This window comes from Ochlerotatus camptorhynchus, unplaced genomic scaffold, assembly GCF_037179485.1.
Source record: "Ochlerotatus camptorhynchus isolate MF236.1 unplaced genomic scaffold, CSIRO-AGI_Acam_v1.1 ptg000644l, whole genome shotgun sequence".
NCBI classification, from domain to species: domain Eukaryota; kingdom Metazoa; phylum Arthropoda; class Insecta; order Diptera; family Culicidae; genus Ochlerotatus; species Ochlerotatus camptorhynchus.
This window is the reverse complement of record NW_027041123.1, coordinates 70,753-94,201: the sequence shown is the minus strand read 5'-3', so window position 1 is coordinate 94,201 and position 23,449 is coordinate 70,753. Positions and strand designations below refer to the sequence as shown.

General features: G+C 38.5%; 2 protein-coding genes across 3 annotated transcripts in view; both read right to left on the bottom strand.

Moving 5' to 3' along the window:
* Window positions 1-2,177: 2,177 nt before the first annotated feature.
* Window positions 2,178-3,190, bottom strand: LOC135714427 (uncharacterized protein K02A2.6-like). Its single transcript, XM_065237780.1, has one exon. The coding sequence runs from the start codon at window positions 3,123-3,125 to the stop codon at window positions 2,220-2,222; it is 906 nt and encodes a 301-aa protein (XP_065093852.1). The 5' UTR covers window positions 3,126-3,190; the 3' UTR covers window positions 2,178-2,219.
* A 3,178-nt stretch (window positions 3,191-6,368) lies between these two features.
* GlnRS (Glutaminyl-tRNA synthetase) overlaps window positions 6,369-23,449 on the bottom strand; it is a 77,772-nt gene continuing 60,691 nt past the window's right edge. The window contains exons 3-4 of one of the 2 annotated variants that reach the window (XM_065237779.1): window positions 17,959-18,721; window positions 6,369-6,432 (exon numbers count right to left, since the gene is read on the bottom strand). In XM_065237779.1, the coding sequence (XP_065093851.1) occupies window positions 6,384-6,432; window positions 17,959-18,721 (812 nt within the window). In that variant the 3' untranslated portion in view covers window positions 6,369-6,383. Of the gene's footprint in view, window positions 6,433-17,860; window positions 18,722-23,449 lie in introns of those variants that run through there. The other variant, XM_065237778.1, reaches the window with a different exon arrangement.

Sequence of the window (23,449 nt, the reverse complement as noted above, 5' to 3'; positions counted from 1 at the left end):
GACATTTCCATCACATATTGCTGCAGTCTTGTAACACAAACCTTCTTTTCCATAAATTCCTAACAGTGGTTTGTGATCCGTGTAAATAGTGAATTTTTGGCCAAATAAATATTTATGGAATCTTTTCACCGCAGTCTTGTAACACAAATCTGATTTTCCCCTTCTTTTCCATAAATTCCTAACAGTGGTTTGTTTTTTTTTTTATCCATTAATTTATTTGTAAGGCTCAAACGCGTTAGCTTTACGGAGCCGATTCTTACAATTTTTCATTAATTTGAAATAAAAGAGTTTATAAAATTAGTTCATTTTTTCCTAGAAGTCGGTTGTTTGGTGTTAACTTTCTCTCATGGCCGCAGTTTTCTTCTTTCTTCCGTTTTCTGTGTTTCAATAGCAGTTTTCAATTTCTTCGCGATCAAGAACAATGGATGGCTTTCGGTCTCAAGCTGACTTCCTCTTGCTGCTTCTTGTTCTTCTTCCATGTCCGGGGTCGTCTCATCGATTGCCATAACTTCTTCATCGAACACCTCAATAGCATCCGCTGAAGCATCGCCGGCTAAAACACCCGCATATGATGTACAGGTATCCACGCTGCTAACACTTTGGGCTTCGTCCGGGTCACGTTTTTCCGTATCCGTCGTTTGTTGTTTTTCGTTTGTTGTTGTGTCCTGCGAGGTTCCCGCTTTGAGCAAGAATTCATCTGGTGCCCCTCAATCTTGCAAACAAAGCACACATTCTTGTTCCCGGGATAGAACACGTTTCCTTTACGGTTGAGGAAATGCAGTGATGTAGGAATTTCCTTCTTAACATCCATGTATACACCGCGGATGCCAGTGTATATATCAAAACCTAACTCGGGAGGAAATTTCTCCCTAACCACACGTTATCCAATGCTAGGTTTTTGTCAGGCACTTCAGGAGGCAGATCGTACACTCTGACATACTGAATGTATTCATCCGCATTCAACATGTGTACCTCTACTGCCTTTCCATCGTCATAACGGAAAGTTAATTGTTTACTGTTATTCATCAATGTGTGACACATTGCCTCTTCGACCTTGAATTTAATAAACAAGGATTTCTCCTCCGCTACCCTGTATATAGCTTCCATCTGCATAGGATCCGCATCCAGAGTCTTCGCGAAATGAATAATTTCGCCCATCGACGGTTTTCTAGCTCCATCGCCAAAGCTAAATTTGACGGTGTTTTTAACTTCAACTCCATTCATTCTTGATTCTATCCACAGGATTCCACACACGGCTAGCTAACTGCGGATAAACAATGTGCGCAACACACAATAGCTTGGTAGAAAAACAGGCTGCCGATAGCACTATCGACACCGAGAAAAAATGCTGCTGTGTCCGTCCACAGCTGAAAGCGAACTGACAGTGGTTTGTGATCCGTGTAAATAGTGAATTTTTGGCCAAATAAATATTTATGGAATCTTTTACCAGGTTTATTTGGAACGATGACTGCCAGAAAACATTTGAAGAAAGCAAGAAGGCTTTGCTTACTGCTAACCTTTTAGAATTTTATGACCCATACAAACCCATAATAGTGGTATCTGATGCTTGTAGCTATGGACTTGGAGGTGTCATAGCTCACACAATTAATGGACAAGAGAAACCGATAAGTTTTGTCTCATTTTCATTGAATTCTGCTCAAAAATCTTATCCAATACTACAATACTACATAGTATTGGATAAGATTTTTGAGCAGAATTCAATGAAAATGAGACAAAACTTATCGGTTTCTCTTGTCCATTAATTGTGTGAGCTATGACACCTCCAAGTCCATAGCTACAAGCATCAGATACCACTATTATGGGTTTGTATGGGTCATAAAATTCTAAAAGGTTAGCAGTAAGCAAAGCCTTTTTGCTTTCTTCAAATGTTTTCTGGCAGTCATCGTTCCAAATAAACCTGGTATCTTTGTCTAACAAAGCATATAAACAAGCCAACCTGGCAGACAAATGAGAAACAAATTTCCCATAAAAATTAATCAAATTCAAATTTAAATTTAAATCAGTCACATTTTTTGGAACTTTTGCTTCTTTAATAGTCGATAGCTTATCTGGTGATGGAAGAAGACCACTTTCTGTTATCAAATGTCCTTGCTAGTTTACCTTTATATTTAATTTTTCTAACCTATCAAGCCCCAAATGCAATTGTTTTTCACATACTTCCCTAGTTCCATGTTTTAATCCAATCAAAATCTGATCCATTATTTTTTGAAAAATTGAAGCGCTGGATGTAGCCCCTTGAGGTAAGCGATTGTAGGAATATAGTCCCTTATAGTGTTTATAACTACAAATCTCTTAGATCTTTCCGAGAGTTGTAGTTGTGTGTACGCCCCCGCCAAGTCAAGACAACAAAACCATTTGCAACCAGACAATGAAGCAAATATGTCTTGTGCTAATGGAAGAGGATATGTATCAAGAATTATTAGTTTGTTAATAGACACTCGGCAATCTATTACCATTCTAATTTCGTTATCTTTTTTTAGAACTATGACCACCGGGGAAGCCCATTCACTAACCTGAATAGGCGTTATTATATTTTGTTTCTCGAGGGAATCCAAATGAGCAATGACCTTCTCTCTTATTTTGAAGGGTACCTCGTATGCCTTTCGAAACACCGGTCTTTCATCCTTAAGCACAAGATTTGCCTCAAATCCTATTATAGGATTTGAAAAATCACTATCAAATATTTTTGGATATTGTAACCGTATATTAGACTCAACATTACCAGCTAGATCCGTTTGCTGAACTTCCTTCCTGACAATGTTAACGACTATGGGATTTCCAAACGTTTCCCTCCAGTTTCTACCGAACAAAGGAACAAAACTTCTGGCACCGTCGAGAATTATTAAAGAAACTTGCTGCTGCATGTTATTTACTTTCACGTTTACTGAGACCTTGCCAAAAATATTCAGTTGTTGTCCATTTACCACCACCAAACGACTATTGCAAATTGTGGTTTGAATGTGCTTGAAATATTTTGTATAAGTGCTCAGACTAATCACCGAAACTGCTGTCCCACAATCAATTTCCATGTTCAAATGCACTCCCTCAACTGTCACATCTACAAGGCACGGTTCGTTAAAACGTCTGCTTGCTGAAATCATCATGCATGGATAATCTTCGTTTCCGTCTTCTGAATCTCTTAGTCGTAATTTTTTAAAATCATAGCTGTCAATCGGCTCTTCGTCTACAAAGTTTACTGTTTTACGATTCTGTAGCTGAAAACAATTACGTTTTACATGTCCTCGTTTTCTACAATAATTACAAATAACATTTCCATGGGGATTCTCTGATCCGTATCCACGACGTTCCTGATAATTTGCTTTTGGTCTACCCTCGTAATATGTTCTGTGATCAAACCGGTTATTATACGGAGATACACGACCGCGTTCCCTACTCGTGCTTCTACTGCGACTACTATATTGTCTACTGTAGCCTCGCGATCTCGGTCTATTATCCCTGTTCCAACCATCCCGTTGTCCTCCTTGACCTAACCGATATTTCACCGATTTCACGCTCCAATATTCCACGTTCTGCTCATTCATTTCTTTTGCTCTAAGTTTTGCTAACTCTATTCTTACTACAATTTCCTCTACTTCTTCCAATGTCATGTTATCTTTCATTAAAAGCTTATGCTTCAAATCCTGATCTCGTAATCCAAACACTATTCTATCCTTTATCGCTTCATTCTTATGCGCTCCAAATCCACATTGACTTGCTAATAATTTCAATGCTAGTACATAATTTTCTGCTGGCTCATCTACTCCTTGAATGCGACCATTGAATTTGTGCCTGTACATCATATTTGGCTGCGTTTTATCTAGTCGTTCCTTTAATTCCTCTATCATCTGAACATAATCAATTTCATTTATATCTGTCTCCGGGTAAATTAGTTTTATTTCATCGAAAATAATTGGTCCACTCAAGGTAATGAATATTTTTTTTTTAGCTTCAGAAATATTATTTAAAGAAAATAAAATATTCATGCGTTCCATATGTTTGGAAAAGCTGGAACCATGTAAAAAATGGTCCACGCTTCCGATTAAAGAGGACATCGTAGCAAATGAAAGCCAACAATTGATGAAACCACCCTAGAATGATTCAATTATGATAGATGCTTAAAATGACTTACTTGACTTCTTTATGTTCTTACTGTTCCACGTTGTTGTTCGCGTTCGATGTGTCAGTGGTACTCACCACCGGCGTTACACTCACGAAGGCGTTATGAGCTGCTCACTCACAAAGGTGTTACGAACCGCTTGCTCTTAGTCGTCACTCTTTCTCGTTTTCTTTTCCGCTTGCTATCACGCCGGTCACTCAAGGTCGTCGAATTCCAAAGGCGTTTTCTCGGCTCTGCCTCTCGCTCACTCACTTTTTTCGTGTTTCTTTAGCTTTAGCACGCTATAAATTTTCAATGATGAACTTAATGCTCTTATACACTTTTTGCTAGCCTCACACAATTGTTCATTGCTGCTGCCACACAATGCCGGCCTTCTTTTGTACGGACTACCGGAAGCTCTATTCAATACTATGCTATAAAAAAAAATCCAAGAACGCATGTGCATTGCTTGATTTGTAGTCGACTTTACCGGAGAACTGTAATTTTGAGGACGATATGCAAATCGAAAATTACCGAGAAATCTGTAATTTTTCAAAAAGGTTACCGACTCAACTGTATTTTTTTTTAAATATTGTTTCAATGTGGCGGTCACTACAACCCATGCAAAAATATGGCGTGATCAACGTGTTAGTGTTGCAAATTGCTCCACCATAATGAACACTGATGTAAACCACACTTCTGCAATGTCCACGAGCAACATCCTTTCAACGCGCTGTTCCTCAACAATTTTCAAGTTTAAATTCGAAAATTTTAGAATATTTTTTTTTTTCGAAAAAACGGCTAAGTGCGTGTAAACAGTACCACTGAACTGTCAAAAAGGTGCAACCGATTAACACTGAGTTCATCCGTGACGTCACGCTGCAGTACCTAATTAGGTTTATTGTTTTATTGTTGTTTTACATCAACAGGCTGGATGAAGCCCCAATGATGTTAACCTTAACATAAAAAAACATTAAAAAAAACATATATCTTATAGTCAGTTACTCCTGCCGGCGAAAAACAGAAGAAAACATTCGACGAAGCGCATCACGGGAGATCGCACCGTGCGCTCCATAATTTGTGCGACGTAGAGGCAGTCTTAGCATAAGGTTATTACGAAGCCGTCGGGGTTGAACATTCAGGTCAATTTGAATTAGGATAGCCTCGCAATCTGTCCTTCCTTGCAGGATATCGGCCACGGTTAGGGCTCTGCTTGTGTCTCTTCTAGTCCGGAGAAGTTCTAGGTCGATAAGTTGACAACGGCTTTCGTAACTGGGTAATCGAAACGGATCATTCCAAGGAAATCTACGCAACGCAAAACGAAGAAAGCGACGTTGAACAGATTCAATTCTCTCGGCACCGTTGTTGTAGTTTGGGTTCCAAACCGCTGAACAATACTCAAGCGTCGATCGAACAAGCGAACAATAAACGCTGTACAGACTGGAGAGTTATAACATGTTATAACGGTTGTCAAATAATTGCAACACAGAAACCACCATCAAGATAGCGCCACCATGTTATAACTCTGTAGTCTGAACTAGAAATACTCAGAGGGAGACATGGGCGGAGAGAATGTTTTGAGCCAAATGAACTGTCAAAATCTGAGTCAATCGAACATTCCAATTAGATTTTTTACGAGGATTTCTTATTCTTACTAGAATAAATTTGAGAGTATTGCAATCGAACAGAAATTCAATCACCTTGTTTTGTGTGCTTCTCAAATTCAACTAGTTTTTTGGAACCAAAAACAATATTCTCACTCTATTGATTAATTGATCTTCGTTGGTTAATGAATGGCAACAAGAAATGTGCAAAATATTGCGATGCAATCAATTATTATTTTGCACGTAAATCGAATCAAAAATAAAAGTCATTTGAAATACTAGCTTCTAGCAAGGGTTGCAAGATAATTTAGGAACAAATCCCTGCTGCCGAATTGTATTTTGTTTTCTCATACTTATGGCGGGTAGTGTATGTATTACCTAAAGCCAGTTAATCCTCCTCTAGTGAATTTAGATTGTTTATAGCGATGATTTTCTTAATAAAAAAAATGACAACTATTATCATTACAGATGGAATTCATGACGCTACTATCGCTTATTTCATTGACAGAAAAGAAAGTGACGATCTGATGTTGACTTCAGTGAATACAACATACTACCTTGCGGATTTCTTTAACAGATTATAAAAGCATAATACAAATGTTGTGTTATTCATTTACGAAAGACAATTAAAGGTCACTGCAAGAAATAAAGCTGTTTTATTTTTATTTTATTTTTCCGGCATCTTCCTTCAATGTTACTGTTCTTTTAACCCTTATGTGATCGACAGGGTACCCGGGTACCTTTTCAGATTTCAAATTAATAAATTACGAAGTTATTTTCACAACAGGAAACCAGAATTCAGTGACATCTTAGAACTCATGGAGTGACAACTTTTCGTGAAGAAAGATTTCAAATTGCAGCAAGGGGCTTAGAAAGGGGGGGTCGTAAATTTTTTTACCCTTAAACAGCTCGACAAGGGTACCCGGGTACCCACAAAATTGAACTGCTTGCTACTGCGGCCAATTTTAACCGATTCCAAATCTTTTGGCACCAATGGATTCAGAAACTTATCTTCTTTCTGGACATTGCCAACAATGTCCATCCAGAATAGTCTGGTTCCCGGAAATCCGGATTTTCTGTATAATGTTCCAGAACTAAGCATTTTCTTGGCACTTTCGCTAGAATTTTGAAGGAATCGATATCAAAGTATCAGCATTTCCTTCAAAAACAATTTCAGCTTACTTGAGGATCAGTTTAAGGTTTCTCCCCGGAACGGCCGTTCTGGCGCAGGTTCCCGTAGGGCCACTAGTGGCCATAGAAGTGTTTGGGAAGAAACCCCTGCAATATGGGTATCAAAATTCATGAATTTACAGCAGGAGACTGTTTACCATAATTTTGTGGTCATCCGATGGATTGTCCCCGGGACGGCCATTCTGGAGCAGGTTCCCGTAGGGCCTCTAGTGGCCATAGAAGTGTTTGGGAAGAAACCCCTGCAATATGGGTATCAAAATTCATGAATTTAAAGCAGAAGACTGTTTATCATAATTTTGTGATCATCCGATGGATTGTCCCCAGGACGGCCATTCCGGAGCAGGTTCTCGTAGGGCCTCTAGTGGCCATAGAAGTGTTTAGGAAGAAACCACTGCAATATGGATATCAAAATTCATGAATTTACAGCAGGAGACTGTTTATCATAATTTTGTGATCATCCGATGGATTGTCCCCGGGACGGCTATTCTGGAGCAGGTTCCCGTAGGGCCTCTAGTGGCCATAGAAGTGTTTGGGAAGAAACCCCTGCAATATGGGTATCAAAATTCATGAATTTAAAGCAGGAGACTGTTTATCATAATTTTGTGATCATCCGATGGATTGTCCCCGGGACGGCCATTCCGGAGTAGGTTTTTGTAGGGCCTCTAGTGGCCATAGAAGTGTTTAGGAAGAAACCACTGCAATATGGATATCAAAATTCATGAATTTACAGCAGGAGACTGTTTATCATAATTTTGTGATCATCCGATGGATTGTCCCCGGGACGGCCATTCCGGAGTAGGTTCCCGTAGGGCCTCTAGTGGCCATAGAAGTGTTTGGGAAGAAACCACTGCAATATGGATATCAAAATTCATGAATTTACAGCAGGAGACTGTTTATCATAATTTTGTGATCATCCGATGGATTGTCCCCGGGACGGCCATTCCGGAGCAGGTTCTCGTAGGGCCTCTAGTGGCCATAGAAGTGTTTAGGAAGAAACCACTGCAATATGGATATCAAAATTCATGAATTTACAGCAGGAGACTGTTTATCATAATTTTGTGGTCATCCGATGGATTGTCCCCGGGACGGCCATTCCGGAGTAGGTTCCCGTAGGGCCTCTAGTGGCCATAGAAGTGTTTGGGAAGAAACCCCTGCAATATGGGTATCAAAATTCATGAATTTAAAGCAGGAGACTGTTTATCATAATTTTGTGATCATCCGATGGATTGTCCCCGGGACGGCCATTCCGGAGCAGATTCTCGTAGGGCCTCTAGTGGCCATAGAAGTGTTTAGGAAGAAACCACTGCAATATGGATATCAAAATTCATGAATTTACAGCAGGAGACTGTTTATCATAATTTTGTGGTCATCCGATGGATTGTCCCCGGGACGGCTATTCTGGAGCAGGTTCCCGTAGGGCCTCTAGTGGCCATAGAAGTGTTTGGGAAGAAACCCCTGCAATATGGGTATCAAAATTCATGAATTTAAAGCAGGAGACTGTTTATCATAATTTTGTGATCATCCGATGGATTGTCCCCGGGACGGCCATTCCGGAGCAGGTTCTCGTAGGGCCTCTAGTGGCCATAGAAGTGTTTAGGAAGAAACCACTGCAATATGGATATCAAAATTCATGAATTTACAGCAGGAGACTGTTTATCATAATTTTGTGGTCATCCGATGGATTGTCCTCGGGACGGCCATTCCGGAGTAGGTTCCCGTAGGGCCTCTAGTGGCCATAGAAGTGTTTGGGAAGAAACCCCTGCAATATGGGTATCAAAATTCATGAATTTACAGCAAGAGACTGTTTATCATAATTTTGTGATCATCCGATGGATTTTCCCCAGGACGGCCATATTGATGTAGGTTCCCGTAGGGCCTCTAGTGGCCATAGAAGTGTTTGGGAAGAAACCCCTGCAATATGGGTATCAAAATTCATGAATTTAAAGCAGGAGACTGTTTATCATAATTTTGTGATCATCCGATGGATTGTCCCCGGGACGGCCATTCCGGAGCAGGTTCTCGTAGGGCCTCTAGTGGCCATAGAAGTGTTTAGGAAGAAACCACTGCAATATGGATATCAAAATTCATGAATTTACAGCAGGAGACTGTTTATCATAATTTTGTGGTCATCCGATGGATTGTCCCCGGGACAGCCATTCCGGAGTAGGTTCCCGTAGGGCCTCTAGTGGCCATAGAAGTGTTTGGGAAGAAACCCCTGCAATATGGGTATCAAAATTCATGAATTTACAGCAGGAGACTGTTTATCATAATTTTGTGATCATCCGATGGATTTTCCCCAGGACGGCCATATTGATGTAGGTTCCCGTAGGGCCTCTGGTGGCCATAGAAGTGTTTGGGAAGAAACCACTGCAATATGGATATCAAAATTCATGAATTTACAGCAGGAGACTGTTTATCATAATTTTGTGATCATCCGATAGATTTTCCCCAGAACGGCCATACTGACGTAGGTTCCCGTAGGGCCTCTAGTCGCCATAAAAGTGTTTGGGAAGAAACCCCTGCAATGTGGGTATCAAAATTCATGAATTTACAGCAGGAGACTGTTTATCATAATTTTGTGATCATCCGATGGATTGTCCCCGGGACGGCCATTCTGGAGTAGGTTCCCTTAGGGCCTCTAGTGGCCATAGAAGTGTTTGGGAAGAAACCCCTGCAATATGGGTATCAACATTCAAGAATTCACAGCAGGAGACTGTTTATCATAATTTTGTGGTCATCCGATGGATTGTCCCCGGGACGGCCATTCTGGAGTAGGTTCCCGTAGGGCCTCTAGTGGCCATAGAAGTGTTTGGGAAGAAACCCCTGCAATATGGGTATCAACATTCAAGAATTCACAGCAGGAGACTGTTTATCATAATTTTGTGGTCATCCGATGGATTGTCCCCGGGACGGCCATTCCGGAGTAGGTTCTTGTAGGACCTTTAGTGGCCATAGAAGTGTTTGGGAAGAGACCCCTGCAATATGGGTATCAAAATTCATGAATTTATAATAGAAGACTATTTATCATAATTTTGTGATCATCCGATGAATTGTCCTCAGAACGGCCATTCCTGAGTAGGTTCTCGTTGGGCCTCTAGTGACTATAGAAGTGTGTTTATGCAATGTCATCTATATGTACAACTACCCTACCCACGGTACCATTAAAATATACAAAACAAAACAACAATAAATTAGTAGCGAAGCAATCGGTGCTTTTCATTACTATCCGTCTCGATCGGGATCAACAATTGAAAGATAAACAAATAAACACATCGTAGGGATCTCTCCCATGCGCGATCAAAGTGTTTGGGAAGAAGCCCCTATAATATGGGTATCATAATTAATGAATTTACAGAAGGAAACTTTGCTCCATGGCATTATTTCGTCATCTGAATATCAGGGGAAGCTTCCTATAGATATTAGTGACGTTTAAAGTACGCACACTAACAGACACAATCACCGTGTGAAGTTGCTCAATGTTTTCCTATAACTAACCTCAACATGTATGGATTCCTCCTGCTAAAATGAGTCTGACAGCAGTTTGCTATTATTTTCCACGGATTTTCAATAATACTTTCTCACAAAGCGCTCTAAAATTGGTGTATACGTATACGCGTACGCACACAAGTGCAATAAGCGTCATAAATCTCAATGGCATGTGAAGGTTTGTAGGCCCTTTTCTTGTGTTACCCTTCAAATTTGTTTTATTTTTCACCTTTAGCCCGCGTGACGGAATCCACACAGCTAAAACATTTAGTGTAAATTTCCGTTACTATGATGCACATTAATGGAGCGTCATATATCATACAATTTTAGATTATAGATAGTGTAAATTTATGAGACATGTAATGCAATATCCCATATATTGTATACAACTGTCCACTTTTGTTTGCAACATTTCTTGCAAGTAAACGAAAAGGAAGTTTACATGTATGAATATTTGCATGCATGGATGTTTACATCGCCAGTAAAATTCAGAATTTTTTGGTGTGCAGCTTTGACATAATCCTTTAAGACGTAAACAAATATTTCATGTAAAATTGAGTGCTTCCAGACTGAAAAGTTCGTTACTCGACGAAAAGTCGACTGAATTCTATGTCAAAATTGACGCTCATATATGTCAGTCTCAGAGCACTTTAATTTATATGATTTTTATCGAAGTTTGCAGGTTGTTCTACTCTAGTTGAACGAGATCCGTCCGGACGGGAGCCTCAAGTTGGCATCTGTCATATCTGCAAAAGTGAAGACATCAAGTGTAGAAAGACCAGAAAGATGTGAAGTCATGCTCAAGACCTATGTACAATCAGCACTGCCAAGAAATTTGCGATAACTGCTAATTTTTTTTTTCGTTTGCTTTTTATGTGCTTGTCATTTTTTAACAATTTTTTATGAGGATTAAAAGTCCAGAGAAATGTCAGTTTATTTCTAGCACAGCAGAGACTGCAAAAACTCCATACAACATTAATCCACAACGTTTATACCCCTAGAGAGATTGAACCCCAGGAAATACACCAAATCCATTGGAAGCAAATAATGAGAAAAGTTTCTTTTTTTAAATTTCAAAAAATAAAGAGCATTCTATCCAAGCCCATTCCGGGGACAATCTGTCAGATAACCACGAAAATATGATGAATAGTCTACTGCTGAAAATTCATGAATTTTGATACCCATATTGTAGGAACATCCTTCCAAACAACTTCTATGGCCACTAGAGGCCCTACGGGAACCTGCTCCAGAATGGCCGTCCCGGGGACAATCCATCGGATGACCACAAAATTATGATAAACAGTCTCCTGCTGTAAATTCATGAATTTTGATACCCATATTGCAGGGGTTTCTTCCCAAACACTTCTATGGCCACTAGAGGCCCTACGGGAACCTGCTCCAGAATGGCCGTCCCGGGGACAATCCTTCGGATGACCACAAAATTATGATAAACAGTCTCCTGCTGTAAATTCATGAATTTTGATACCCATATTGCAGGGGTTTCTTCCCAAACACTTCTATGGCCACTAGAGGCCCTACGGGAACCTGCTCCAGAATGGCCGTCCCGAGGACAATCCTTCGGATGACCACAAAATTATGATAAACAGTCTCCTGCTGTAAATTCATGAATTTTGATACCCATATTGCAGGGGTTTCTTCCCAAACACTTCTATGGCCACTAGAGGGCCTACGAGAACCTGCGCCGGAACGGCCGTCCCGAGGACAATCCATCGGATGACCACAAAATTATGATAAACAGTCTCCTGCTGTAAATTCTTGAATTTTGATACCCATATTGCAGTGGTTTCTTCCCAAACACTTCTATGGCCACTAGAAGCCCTACATGAACCTGCTCCGGAATGGCCGTTCTGGGGACAATCCATCGGATGATCACAAAATTATGATAAACAGTCTCCTGCTTTAAATTCATGAATTTTGATACCCATATTGCAGGGTGTTCTTCCCAAACACTTCTATTGTCACAAGAGGCTCTACGGGAACCTATGCCGGAATGGCCGTTCCGAGGACAATCCAGCGGATGACCACAAAATTATGATAAATAGTCTCCTGCTGTAAATTCATGTATTTGGATACCCATATTGCAGGGGTTTCTTCAAAAACACTTCTATGGCCACTAGAGGCCCTACGGGAACCTGTGCCGGAATGGCTGTCCCGGGGACAATCCATCGGATGACCTCAAAATTATGATAAACAGTCTCCTGCTGTAAATTCATGAATTTTGATATCCATATTGCAGGGGTTTCTTCAAAAACACTTCTATGGCCACTAGAGGCCCTACGGGAACCTGTGCTGGAATGGCCATTCCGGGGAGAAACCTTTAACTGGTCCTCAAGAAAGCTGAAATTGTTTTTGAAAGAATTTCTGATACTTTGATATCGATTCCTTCAAAATTCTAGCGAAAGTGCCAAGAAAATGCTTAGTTCTGGAACATTATACAGAAAATCCGGATTTCCGGGAACCAGACTATTCTGGATGGACATTGTTGGCAATGTCCAGAAAGAAGATAAGTTTCTGAATCCATTGGTGCCAAAAGATTCAGAATCGGTCCCAATAGGCCACAGTAGCAAGTATTTCAATTTGTGGGTACCCGGGTACCCTTGTCGAGCTGTTTAAGGTGTTTTTTTTGTCGATCACATAACGGTTAAACACAAAAAAACCCTTCACGTGTATCTGGATCGACTGAAAAGTAACCGATTCTTTCAAATTGATGTTTGTCGGATGGCGTAACATTTTTAATAGATGCATCTGCGTAAGCGGCAATGATTTTCATTGAGTCCAGATTGCAGTCATTCAAAAATTCTCCCGGTACCTCATTGACGTCTTCAGGGTTTTTGTGTTTGTGTCTCGTCTCCATGTTCAAATTGTTTGTAATAAAATTCACTTATTTCTATGTCAGCACTGATAGGTTGCCTTCCTTGGGCCTCGAGGGTAATCAAAAGTCGCTCTCTGGCGGCGTCATTATCACTAGAAATACTCAGAGGGAGAGATGGGCGGAGAGAATGTTTTGAGCCAAATGAACTGTGAAAATCTGAACCAATCGAACATTCCAATTAGAGTTTTTCCGAGGATTTCTTATTTCCACTAGAATAAATTTGAGAGTATTGCAATCGAACAGAAATTCAATCACCTTTATGTTTTGTGTGCTTCTCAAATTCAACCAAAAACAATATTCTAACTCTATTGATTAATTAATCTTTGTTGGTTAATGAATGGCAACAAGAAATGTGCAAAATATTGCGATGCAATCAATTATTATTTTGCACGTACATCGAATCAAAAATAAAAGTCATTTAAAATACTAGCTTCTAGCAAGGGTTGCAAGATAATTTAGGAACAAATCCCTGCTGCCGAATTGTATTTTGTTTTCTCCGCCTATCTCTCCCTCTGAGTATTTCCTAAGAGAAGAGGTCCCGCATAAACAATAACCATAAGATGCGCCTAACCACCAATTCGGGTTATCATCCCAAATTTATGTGGTATGGTCTCACCATCTAAGATATCGTCGGTATATGGTACCCGTTTATTAGGGGTGACAATACGGGGGCGAAAATGAACCACTTTTCTGTCAAACGTGAACCAGCTCCTGATTGGCCGATTTCATGTGCGTAAGATAGAGATAGAGATAGAGATAGAAATAAAAGAGGAAGAAGCCAATTGTCACCTCTTCCTCTTAGAGTATTTCTAGTATGAAGATGCGCATATAGTCCATTAGTGGTTTTGTGTTATCGGTCAATTGTATGTGGAATATATCGCGAACTGGTAATAAGTTATTCAAGAGTAAATTTTCATTATGTCGTAAGTAAAATTCGTACCCATCCGAGAAAAATAAAGTTTTGTTTTGATGACCGAAAAGTTATTCCTATTTCCAATTAAACACATAGTGATAGCAATTGTTTAACATATTTAGCAGGGTTTTAATCATACAAATGCAAATCGCTAGCTTTCATGCTAAAAAATACTGGTTTTTGAGCCAAAAGTTGTTATACCATAGAGGTAACTCTAAGACTAGTAGGTCCCGAAGAAAACTGCTCAACTTTTTGGCTCAGCTCTGGTACTATCTTCGGTCCCAAGCTAATCGATTCACCCCTCGAAACATAGGAAAATCTACTAACCCCTAATTTTATCTGTGAAACTTTCATAGCGAATCAAAACAAACATTGTGTAGTACTAGAATTTCGACTAGAATAGGGTACGTTAATCGTTTGCTTGGGACCAATAGGCTAGTTAAGTAGTGAGCCAATTTCGTTAGTTTCGTATTGATTGTTGGTTATACATGGTTATACCAACAATCAATACGAAACTAACGATTTTAAATTGGCTCACCACTTTAGTAGCCTATTGGTCCCAAGCAAACGATTAACGTACCCTATTCTAGTTGAAATTCTATTACTACACTATGTTTGTTTTGATTCGCTATGAAAGTTTGACAGATAACATCAGGGGTGTGTGGATTCATGCAGAACATGCAGGGCTGAGTGAAAAGCTTGGGACTGCTTGGGACCGTTGTTCTGGTACTGAGTGAGCCAAAAATAATAATGATTTTCTTCGGGACCCAGTGGTCTTAGAGTTACCTCTATGGTTATACGTCGTTTGGTGGCCCCCATTGTTACTTAAGTCAAAGTGTATTTACCAGGATATTCGGGAGAATTATCAATTACGTCTCCTTACGTGCAGCCCATTCATCATTTTAGGACCACCGAAATCATCTTAGCAACAAACAGTTCGAGTTATTCACTTTAATAATGAGAAAGCGAAACGACGAACGTACACTTTTCACGGGTTTCTCAGTGCTGTTACTTAAGGCAAACGGCATATCCATAAAAATCGGGTGACTTAAGTAACATCGAAAACTATTTTGATCGGAAGGTGATTACTTTTGAGTAAATTGCATATTCTCAAATGTACGTGAATTAACCTTAATTTTTGGTTGATTGATTTATCTTTATTTAGGAGGCTTTCAGCCTGAGGCTGGTTCGCCTCCAATGTTAATTTTGGGTAGCATATACTTAAGAGTAGGTAATTTGTTTTTGGTGGTGTTAAATGGAAACTACTATATGCGATTTACTCAAATTTTGGGTTATTGGGCTGAACCCAGGAATTGAGGGAAAAGTACTAAATTTTGGGTAGTTTTTCATCTCCGTAATAGTAAAAGTATGAACATAGTCTCCACTAAACTGAAAAAAGTTGTTCCAATCGAGGTAAAAATGTTAAGATCACATTACCGAAAAATCTGTAAACTGGATTCCTTATTACCTTTGTTACTAGCGTAACATAGGTATTAGAATCGATTTTCACACGTCTTTCCATCTGCGCCCGATAGTCACACTCACAAGCTACCTCACCTGTATAAAACATTCTCAATCTATAGAACCCAATCGATTCCCAATTTCATCTCAGCAGCGAATATGGTGCATGTCGGTTAACCCCTCTTTTTTAAGTCAGGAGAAGGCTTTATGTTTAGTTTGGGCGTTAGCATCAGAAGAAGAAATCTTGCGCAATCGTGGAATGTAGGGGAGAGTAGCCCATAATGCACCCCTGGGGTAAAATAGCCCCGTGCAGTTTTTCGTTGTTTATCCATTACTAATTCTGGAAATATCATGTGCCAGAATGTTAGTTACAGCACTGAACTAGCAATGCTGATTGTTAAATTCACGAATTGACAATCGGAAAGCTATGAAAAACAGCGCAGGGCCATTTTACCCCAGGGGTGCGTTTTGAACCATCCTACCCTGAGTATTCTAATAGACCTTTTCGATGCTTAATCGTCTTTCTCTATCTATCACACATGTATGAATCGACGGTGTATTTTCCCGCTAATCTGTTTCCCTCTTGCTCGCACTTGTTGGATTTAAATGGTACAGTAGTGTGCGCCAATTAGACGTCGAGAAGCTCTATAAGACCAGTCAGATGTTGTCCCTTCAAATTTGTGCACGACCGATGAGATCAACCTAAATAAAAGCCTCAATAATCTGCTGGAAAATGAGGACAATTTACGAAAATTTTACAGTCTAGTAGTTAGTACCAATAGACCGAAAAAATCCAATCGTTAGTGTTATCATATTCTGGCATTTTTTCCTTGATAAAGCGCGAAAAAACTGGAAAAACATGAAGTAAATTTTTCTGAATTCCTCCACTTTTTGCGATTTATGAGTAAAGTAAAATCAAATTTGGGTTGATCTTGTTGGCCATGTCCAGCGAGATTTTCCACCTGTCTGCGCACGTTATTTCTATTTCTATTTACAATCCAATTTTCAGTAAGATCTACTCATTTCCATTAGAAGTAGGGTAAAACAATATAGAGCAAACTAGATTGTAACTGACAAGATAACAAATTAACATTCGGATTTAGGTCGATGTTGTTCATTCGCCATCTTGTCAGTCCCAACTTTGTTTACTCAATTTTGGTGGATATCCTACTCAAATTTGGGTTGTTTGGAAATAGCGTGCATCCTGCGCTGTTTTTGCCCATAGACCTTTTTGACGTTTAATCTCTATGATGGCTACCAAGCCTTTGGGATTTTCCTTATTAGAGAGTTGTATAGATTTTTCTCCTTTAGTTTACTTAAATTTTTGGTTTTTATTAGTTAGGTAGGTCACGATTCAACACATTGTAGTTTCATTTTTATACCTGTGATCTCGACTTTTTTACCTAGGAGATGAGTACTTAAGGGGGTTAGATTTTGATAAGTTCTTAAGTGGGAATGACACTGATGAAGACTGCACATTGTAGTCGAAATACGTATTTGTCATGGATACCAAAATGTATTAAGTGGAATTAAATGGAAGATAACCTTTTTTTCTGTTTTATTTAAGCATTCCGTTAACAACCCAATTTCATTACCACATGATTTTAAAGTAGTTCAGTTCCTTCCAAAGTGATTCCGAACAAATTGGGAATAATTCAGTTATTCTAGGAGTGATTTCTATCATTTCTGAAGTGATTTAGTTCTTTTAGAATTACTTGAAGTGATTCAATACTTTCCGAAGTGTTTCCAAACATTTCTGAAGTGATTCCGATTTAAAAAAGTAAATATTCCTAATTGATTTTTTTCTTGTGATTGTTCAACTTGCAAAGACGAAAATTCTATCTTCCCCAAGCGTATTCAGCACGTTTTCCTGCTTTTTTTAGGTAATGAATGTTACATTTGGAGGGGGGTAATGCAATATTCAAATGAGTGTTGCAATACTTTTCTATTCGAGTCCAAATTTATGGCGGGTAGTGTATGTATTACGTAAAGCCAGTTTATAGCGATGATTTTCTTAATAAAAAATGACAACTATTCTCATAACATATGGAATTCATGACGCTACTATCGCTTATTGCATTGACAGAAAAAAAGTGACGATCTGACTTTGACTTCGGTGAATACAGCATACTACCTTGCGGACTTCTTTAACAGATTATAAAAGCATAATACAAATGTTGTGTTGTTTATGTACGAAAGACAATTAATTTATTATTAAAGGTCACTACAAGAAATAAAGTTTTTTTTAAATTTTTTTCCGGCATCTTCCTTCAATGTTACTGTTCTATTAAACACAACAAGCCCTTCACGTGTATCTGGATCCACTGAAAAGTAACCGATTCTTTCAAATTGATATTTGTCGTATGGCGTAACATTTTTAATAGATGCATCTGCGTAAGCGGCAATGATTTTCATTGAGTCCAGATTGCAATCATTCAAAAATCCTCCCGGTACCTCATTGACGTCTTCAGGGTTTTTGTGTTTGAATAGTTTTTCGTACAAGCGTACTTCAATCTCGGTAGGTTGTGATACCCATTGTATAAAGGCTTGTGGTTTCTCGGTTGCCTCACTGCTGTCACAAACACAGATCAATTCCTTTAAAGTCCCATTTTGGTTTTTGATCACTTCTTCCACTTTTATAACAAACCCTGCGTACCGTAAGCCCACCGATTGCGTTGGCGTTAAACGGCGGTATCCCTTCAACGGATATTCCTCAAAATCCGACCGTTCAATATATAACACTCTGTCAAACCAAATGTTATGGGATCCCTTCTCTGGATTGTTGGGAAAGTTAAGAACGGACATTTTCAACGGTTCTTTGTGTGGGAAGTTAGAAATCGTGACCTTAAGCGGCTCTAGTACGACCAGAGCCCGTGGAGCAGTAACATTGAGCATATCACGAACGCTTGCCTCTAAAGCTGAAGGATCAACGGAGCTCTGAGCAGCAGTAACGCCCATTTGTGCACAGAAGTTGTTGATAGCTTCCGATGGGAAACCACGACGGCGTAATGCAGTCAATGTAAACAGCCTAGGATCATCCCAGTCCTCGACGATTCCTAAAAAGAAAGAAAAATAGGAAGCTACAGTTAACTCTACATTACATATCTCAATGCTCTATATCCTGCCCAAAGAAGACTTCAAATCCGCAAGTAAACATAGCTTAGCATGTGTGTCGAATAATTACTTAATCAACGGGTTGTAGAATTATGTAGCATAAAGCAGAGACGTCTCGTCTCCATGTTCAAATTGTTTGTAACAAAATTCAATTATTTCTATGTCAGCACTGATAGTGGGCCTCGAGGATAAGCAAAAGTCGCTCTCTGGCGGCGTCATTATCATTATTATGTCATCGTAACCGTTGCCACACTGAGAGATGTTGCTGTCCACGAGGTTTATTGTATGAAGATGCGCAGTGGTTTTGTATTCCCTCCCCTTGGCTTGTTTTTGCACCTTGCTGTTGGTGGGCGGGCTTAATTTCATGCTAGTGGAGTGTTGGAGACGGTAGGTTTATGGTCGGCCTTACTGGTTCATGCCGCGATAGAATGACGTCATGGACAGGCAATGGGAATTACTAGGCTTCCCCTCTCTGATAAACCACTGCAAGAGAGAATCAAAGATCTAGTCTAGCAGTGATAGTTACTCCTTTAATTGAGAGCCGCGTCGTAGTACGCATACGTAAGGCAGTGATGTTGGGTGTGATACTGGCGGGTTTTGCCGCAAATCACTCTTATTTTATTTTTTACGCAAATAGATTTATTTGGGTTTGCAAGGGAATTATACTATTGAAATATTTCAGAAAACGCCCAACAGTGCTCCTTTTATTTGCGTGACAAGCTTTCATTGTTGTTTTCGTTGAAGTATTATTCAGGAAACAATGTTAAACATCATTTTGGTACATGGTATTGTAACTAATCTTATTTGTGCTTCATTTTTATTTGGGATAAATGTTTGAACTATGGCTCGGGATTTCCACTGTGGCGTGCTTCTATTGTGATATATCCATACGTAATTTTGTGGGACGACATAGTGGAAACGTGTGAGCGTAGTTGGATCATATACTCTAAATAATTTAAAATCAGCTAGGAAACTTAATTCAAAATGAAGCATTTTCGTCACTTGAAGGTGTCACCTGGGTCGAACTAAGTTATAATAAATAGGTATAGGTCAAAATCAAAAGTAATTGAAACACGTTTAGTTTTAGATTACAAGCACAAGTGCAGGTACTTAAAAAAGCATGGGTTATGATTGATTAGGTGAATTAGAGATTTCAATAATTTATTAAATTAGACTAATGAGATATCATAATCATCAAATGAACTTAAATAAGAAACTTCAGAAAGCCTAATGACATTAAGTAGATTAACAAAAGAATTAGGATGCGGGGGGTCCGCTTAGGGAGGCAACTAACCTTTAAAGTTGTAGAATAAATCTTCTTATTTAGTCTTGAACTTTAAAAAGAAAACGCAGGCAAACCAATAGCATTAAGCAGATTAACAAGGAGAGGAATAGATTAGGAAATAAGTAAAAGTAGAGGTATGTGACAATTAATAGCTTTTTAAACTTTTGGAGGTATTGTATTCCCCTGAGTTTGTTGTACTCGATTACTATATTATTTTCTCAATACGCGAAATCTCTTATACAGGGTGTTTGGTTCCGAGTTTTACATATTTTCAGGGTAGATAGAGCTTCTAAATTTATGAAAAAATCCCCATGAAACATAGGGTCGGAAATGACTGCTAAGTGAGTTATTCAACATTTTATTTTTTTGTATTGCCAACTTTGGTTAGCTATATTTTTTTAATCTTTATGTGGTTTTCGGATTTCAACATACCAAATGAAAGATTTAAGTCTTAGCTATCGATGTTCTTTGAAAAAGAACTCGATTAAAGTTAATTATCATACATTAAAATTGAAAAGTATGTGGAAAGTACCAAAAAAAAAAACTGGTGAAATTACATACATTACATTACATTAGTATAATGAGAGAGAGAAGGATTAGTATTTTCCATTTAATTCCACTACTTTATTTGCTTATCCTTGACAGATACGCGTATTTCGTCTACAATGTGCAGACTTCTTCAGTGTCGACTAGTCGAGTATTAGTACAAGACACTGAAGAAGTCTGCACATTGTAGACGAAATACGCGTATCTGTCAAGGATAAGCAAATAAAGTAGTGGAATTAAATGGAAAATACTAATCCTTCTCTCTCTCATTATACAGGTATTCCACTAAGACGCCCACAATCATCAGGATACATTTTAGTGTTTTTAAGTTGAAAATTTTCATTTCTGTTTATTTAGTTGTTCTACAAAACATTCTCCATGCAATTCCCTAGATTTGTGCCTTTGGTTGTAACGTTGTAGGCTTTATGGTTTCTTCGTAATTATTGATTTAAAATAGCAATAAAAACTTGTGACGTTTTCATAAAATGCGCTATGGTCACCCCATATTGAATTTTAAAATGGCCTCAGACATCGATGTCCGATCCATACACGTCACCCCGACTCTAAAAATACCAATTGACAGAATTTTCTAGTTTTTCTCTAGCCGGAAGCCGCCATCTTGAATTTCAAAACAGCCTCGTATATCGATTTCCGGTCCCTACACGTCGCCAAGATTCCAAAAATACCCACATTGAGATGTTTTTCACAGAATTCCCAAGGTTTTTCTCCACCCGGAAGCCGCCATCTTGAACTTGAAAAAGGCTTCAGACATGGTTTTCCGGTCCCTACACGTCACCAAGATTTTAAAAAATACCCACAATGATTTGGTAGTATTTCCCTAACCGGAAGTCGCCATCTTAAATTTCAAAACGGCCCCAGACATCGATGTCCGGTCCGTGCACGTCACCCCGATACCAAAAATACCCATATTGTGGGGTATTTGATAATATTTTCATAAAACTTTGTTATGAAATAAATCCCACGTAATGAGTTTTTGTTACGTCTGGTTCGATTTACGAACCGCCGCGCCGGTTTGGTTCGTAAATGGAGGTTCCAGTGTATTAATAATTAAAAAAAAACTCGATCGGAAAAAAATCTTCGCTCGCAATCGAAAACAACAAACAGCAAAAATTGAAAGGGTCTAGCACAGACCGAACATTTTCAATTCATTTTAATGATATTTTTATGCATGATTTCGAACATGTGAACGTGGATTATGTTTAAGAAACAATTAAAATATTTTAATCTACCTTGTTTGACATGGAATACGACTCGAAACGCATGTTTATAGTAAAAAATAAAAACCCGCGATTAAACTGATAAATGAACCTACAAAAACTGTGTAGGCCCTTTTCGAAAAACAAAGCAAACTGACATTTCGGCGAATGAACACCGAGTCACTTTGCAACTAACCTAAGAATGAACCTCTCACGTCACCCGAGTCGACTGTCGGAATAGAGTGAGAAGAGTCATGTGACTGCGAGGTGACAATTGTCGTCTCACCTCATTCGCCACGCAGAATAACCCTGATTGTTTTTAGAATTTTATCACTCAGCAATATTGCAAATTGATTTTTGTCTTCTCAATTTCAGATATAAAGTGCATGGTCCTTAAAAGAAAATATTGAAGATGCAGGACTTTGGAAACAAATATTTGTAAGAACCGAAACTGAATTATTCTATTCCGGGGTTTTAATTTTTCGTTGTTCAAAATTCTCATGATATAAATTCCAGAATTAACTTGGAATTCTGCTCTGAATTATCTTGAAATTGTTCTGAAATAAACCAGAAAACACTCCGCGTAATAATTACAGTTGAATTCTTTTTGGAATTTCCTTGCCACCGCTTCTAAGAATTTAATTGGAATCCTTCTTAGTATTCCCTTGAGCCTATCGACTTTGATTCCTTTGAAAAACTTTTCAAAAATTTCTTTTAACTCTATTTAAAACAGCAGAAATTTTTCGAAATTTTATTTAGAAACTCCTTGGAGTATTTTAAAGAAATTTTTTGCAATCAATTTTGTTGGAGTTCTGTAATGAATCTTTCGCACTAGGGTTGAAATTATTGCCAAAACACTCTAAGCACTCTGTTTCTTGTTAAATTCTGATCATAATTCTCTTGGAATTCTTCTTAAAATTTATCTGTCATTTTCCTCGCGTTCCCCATACAAATCGCCTCAGAATCACGTAGGAATTTTCCGCAAAATTTTGTTTTTCACAACTCCTTTTTCAAATCTTCTAAAATTCCTAACAATTTAATTTAGAACTTGCATTCTTCTCCACAGAAATCCTTTCAAATTCATCTAACAATTTCTAAGGATTTCATGTCAGAATAATTATGGAAATCTACTCAGAACTTCTCCTTCGAAAACTGTGTGGGAATCCTTCTCAATATTTGTTAATCTTTTATAGTTTACTAAAAATGCCAGGTTTTGTCCGTTAGATTCTATAGATTGTTATGTAATTTGTTATAACCCCTGAAATGCTTCCAAGTCTCAGAGCGTGACAGTTATGAATCCACGACTCATAAGTGTGATATTTTTTCAACACTGTGATCATGAAAAATTTCAAAATCTCACATTTTAATTATCTTACTCCAAATCTTGCATCACAAAGATTGTAATCAATCACAAATTTTGAAAAAAAAAAGTTCTGGTTTCAGACTACACAAATTTTAAAGCCCCAGAATCTTGGGAATCTTCTTAAATCACTTATTTTTATCCTTTCAGTTAATTCCTTCCTTGGGTTAAATTTCGTTTTTGTTGAATATTAAAAACCGGGAATTTTTAAAGATTTGAACTGGGAAAACCGGGAAAAAACCGGGAATTTCAAAATGGAAAT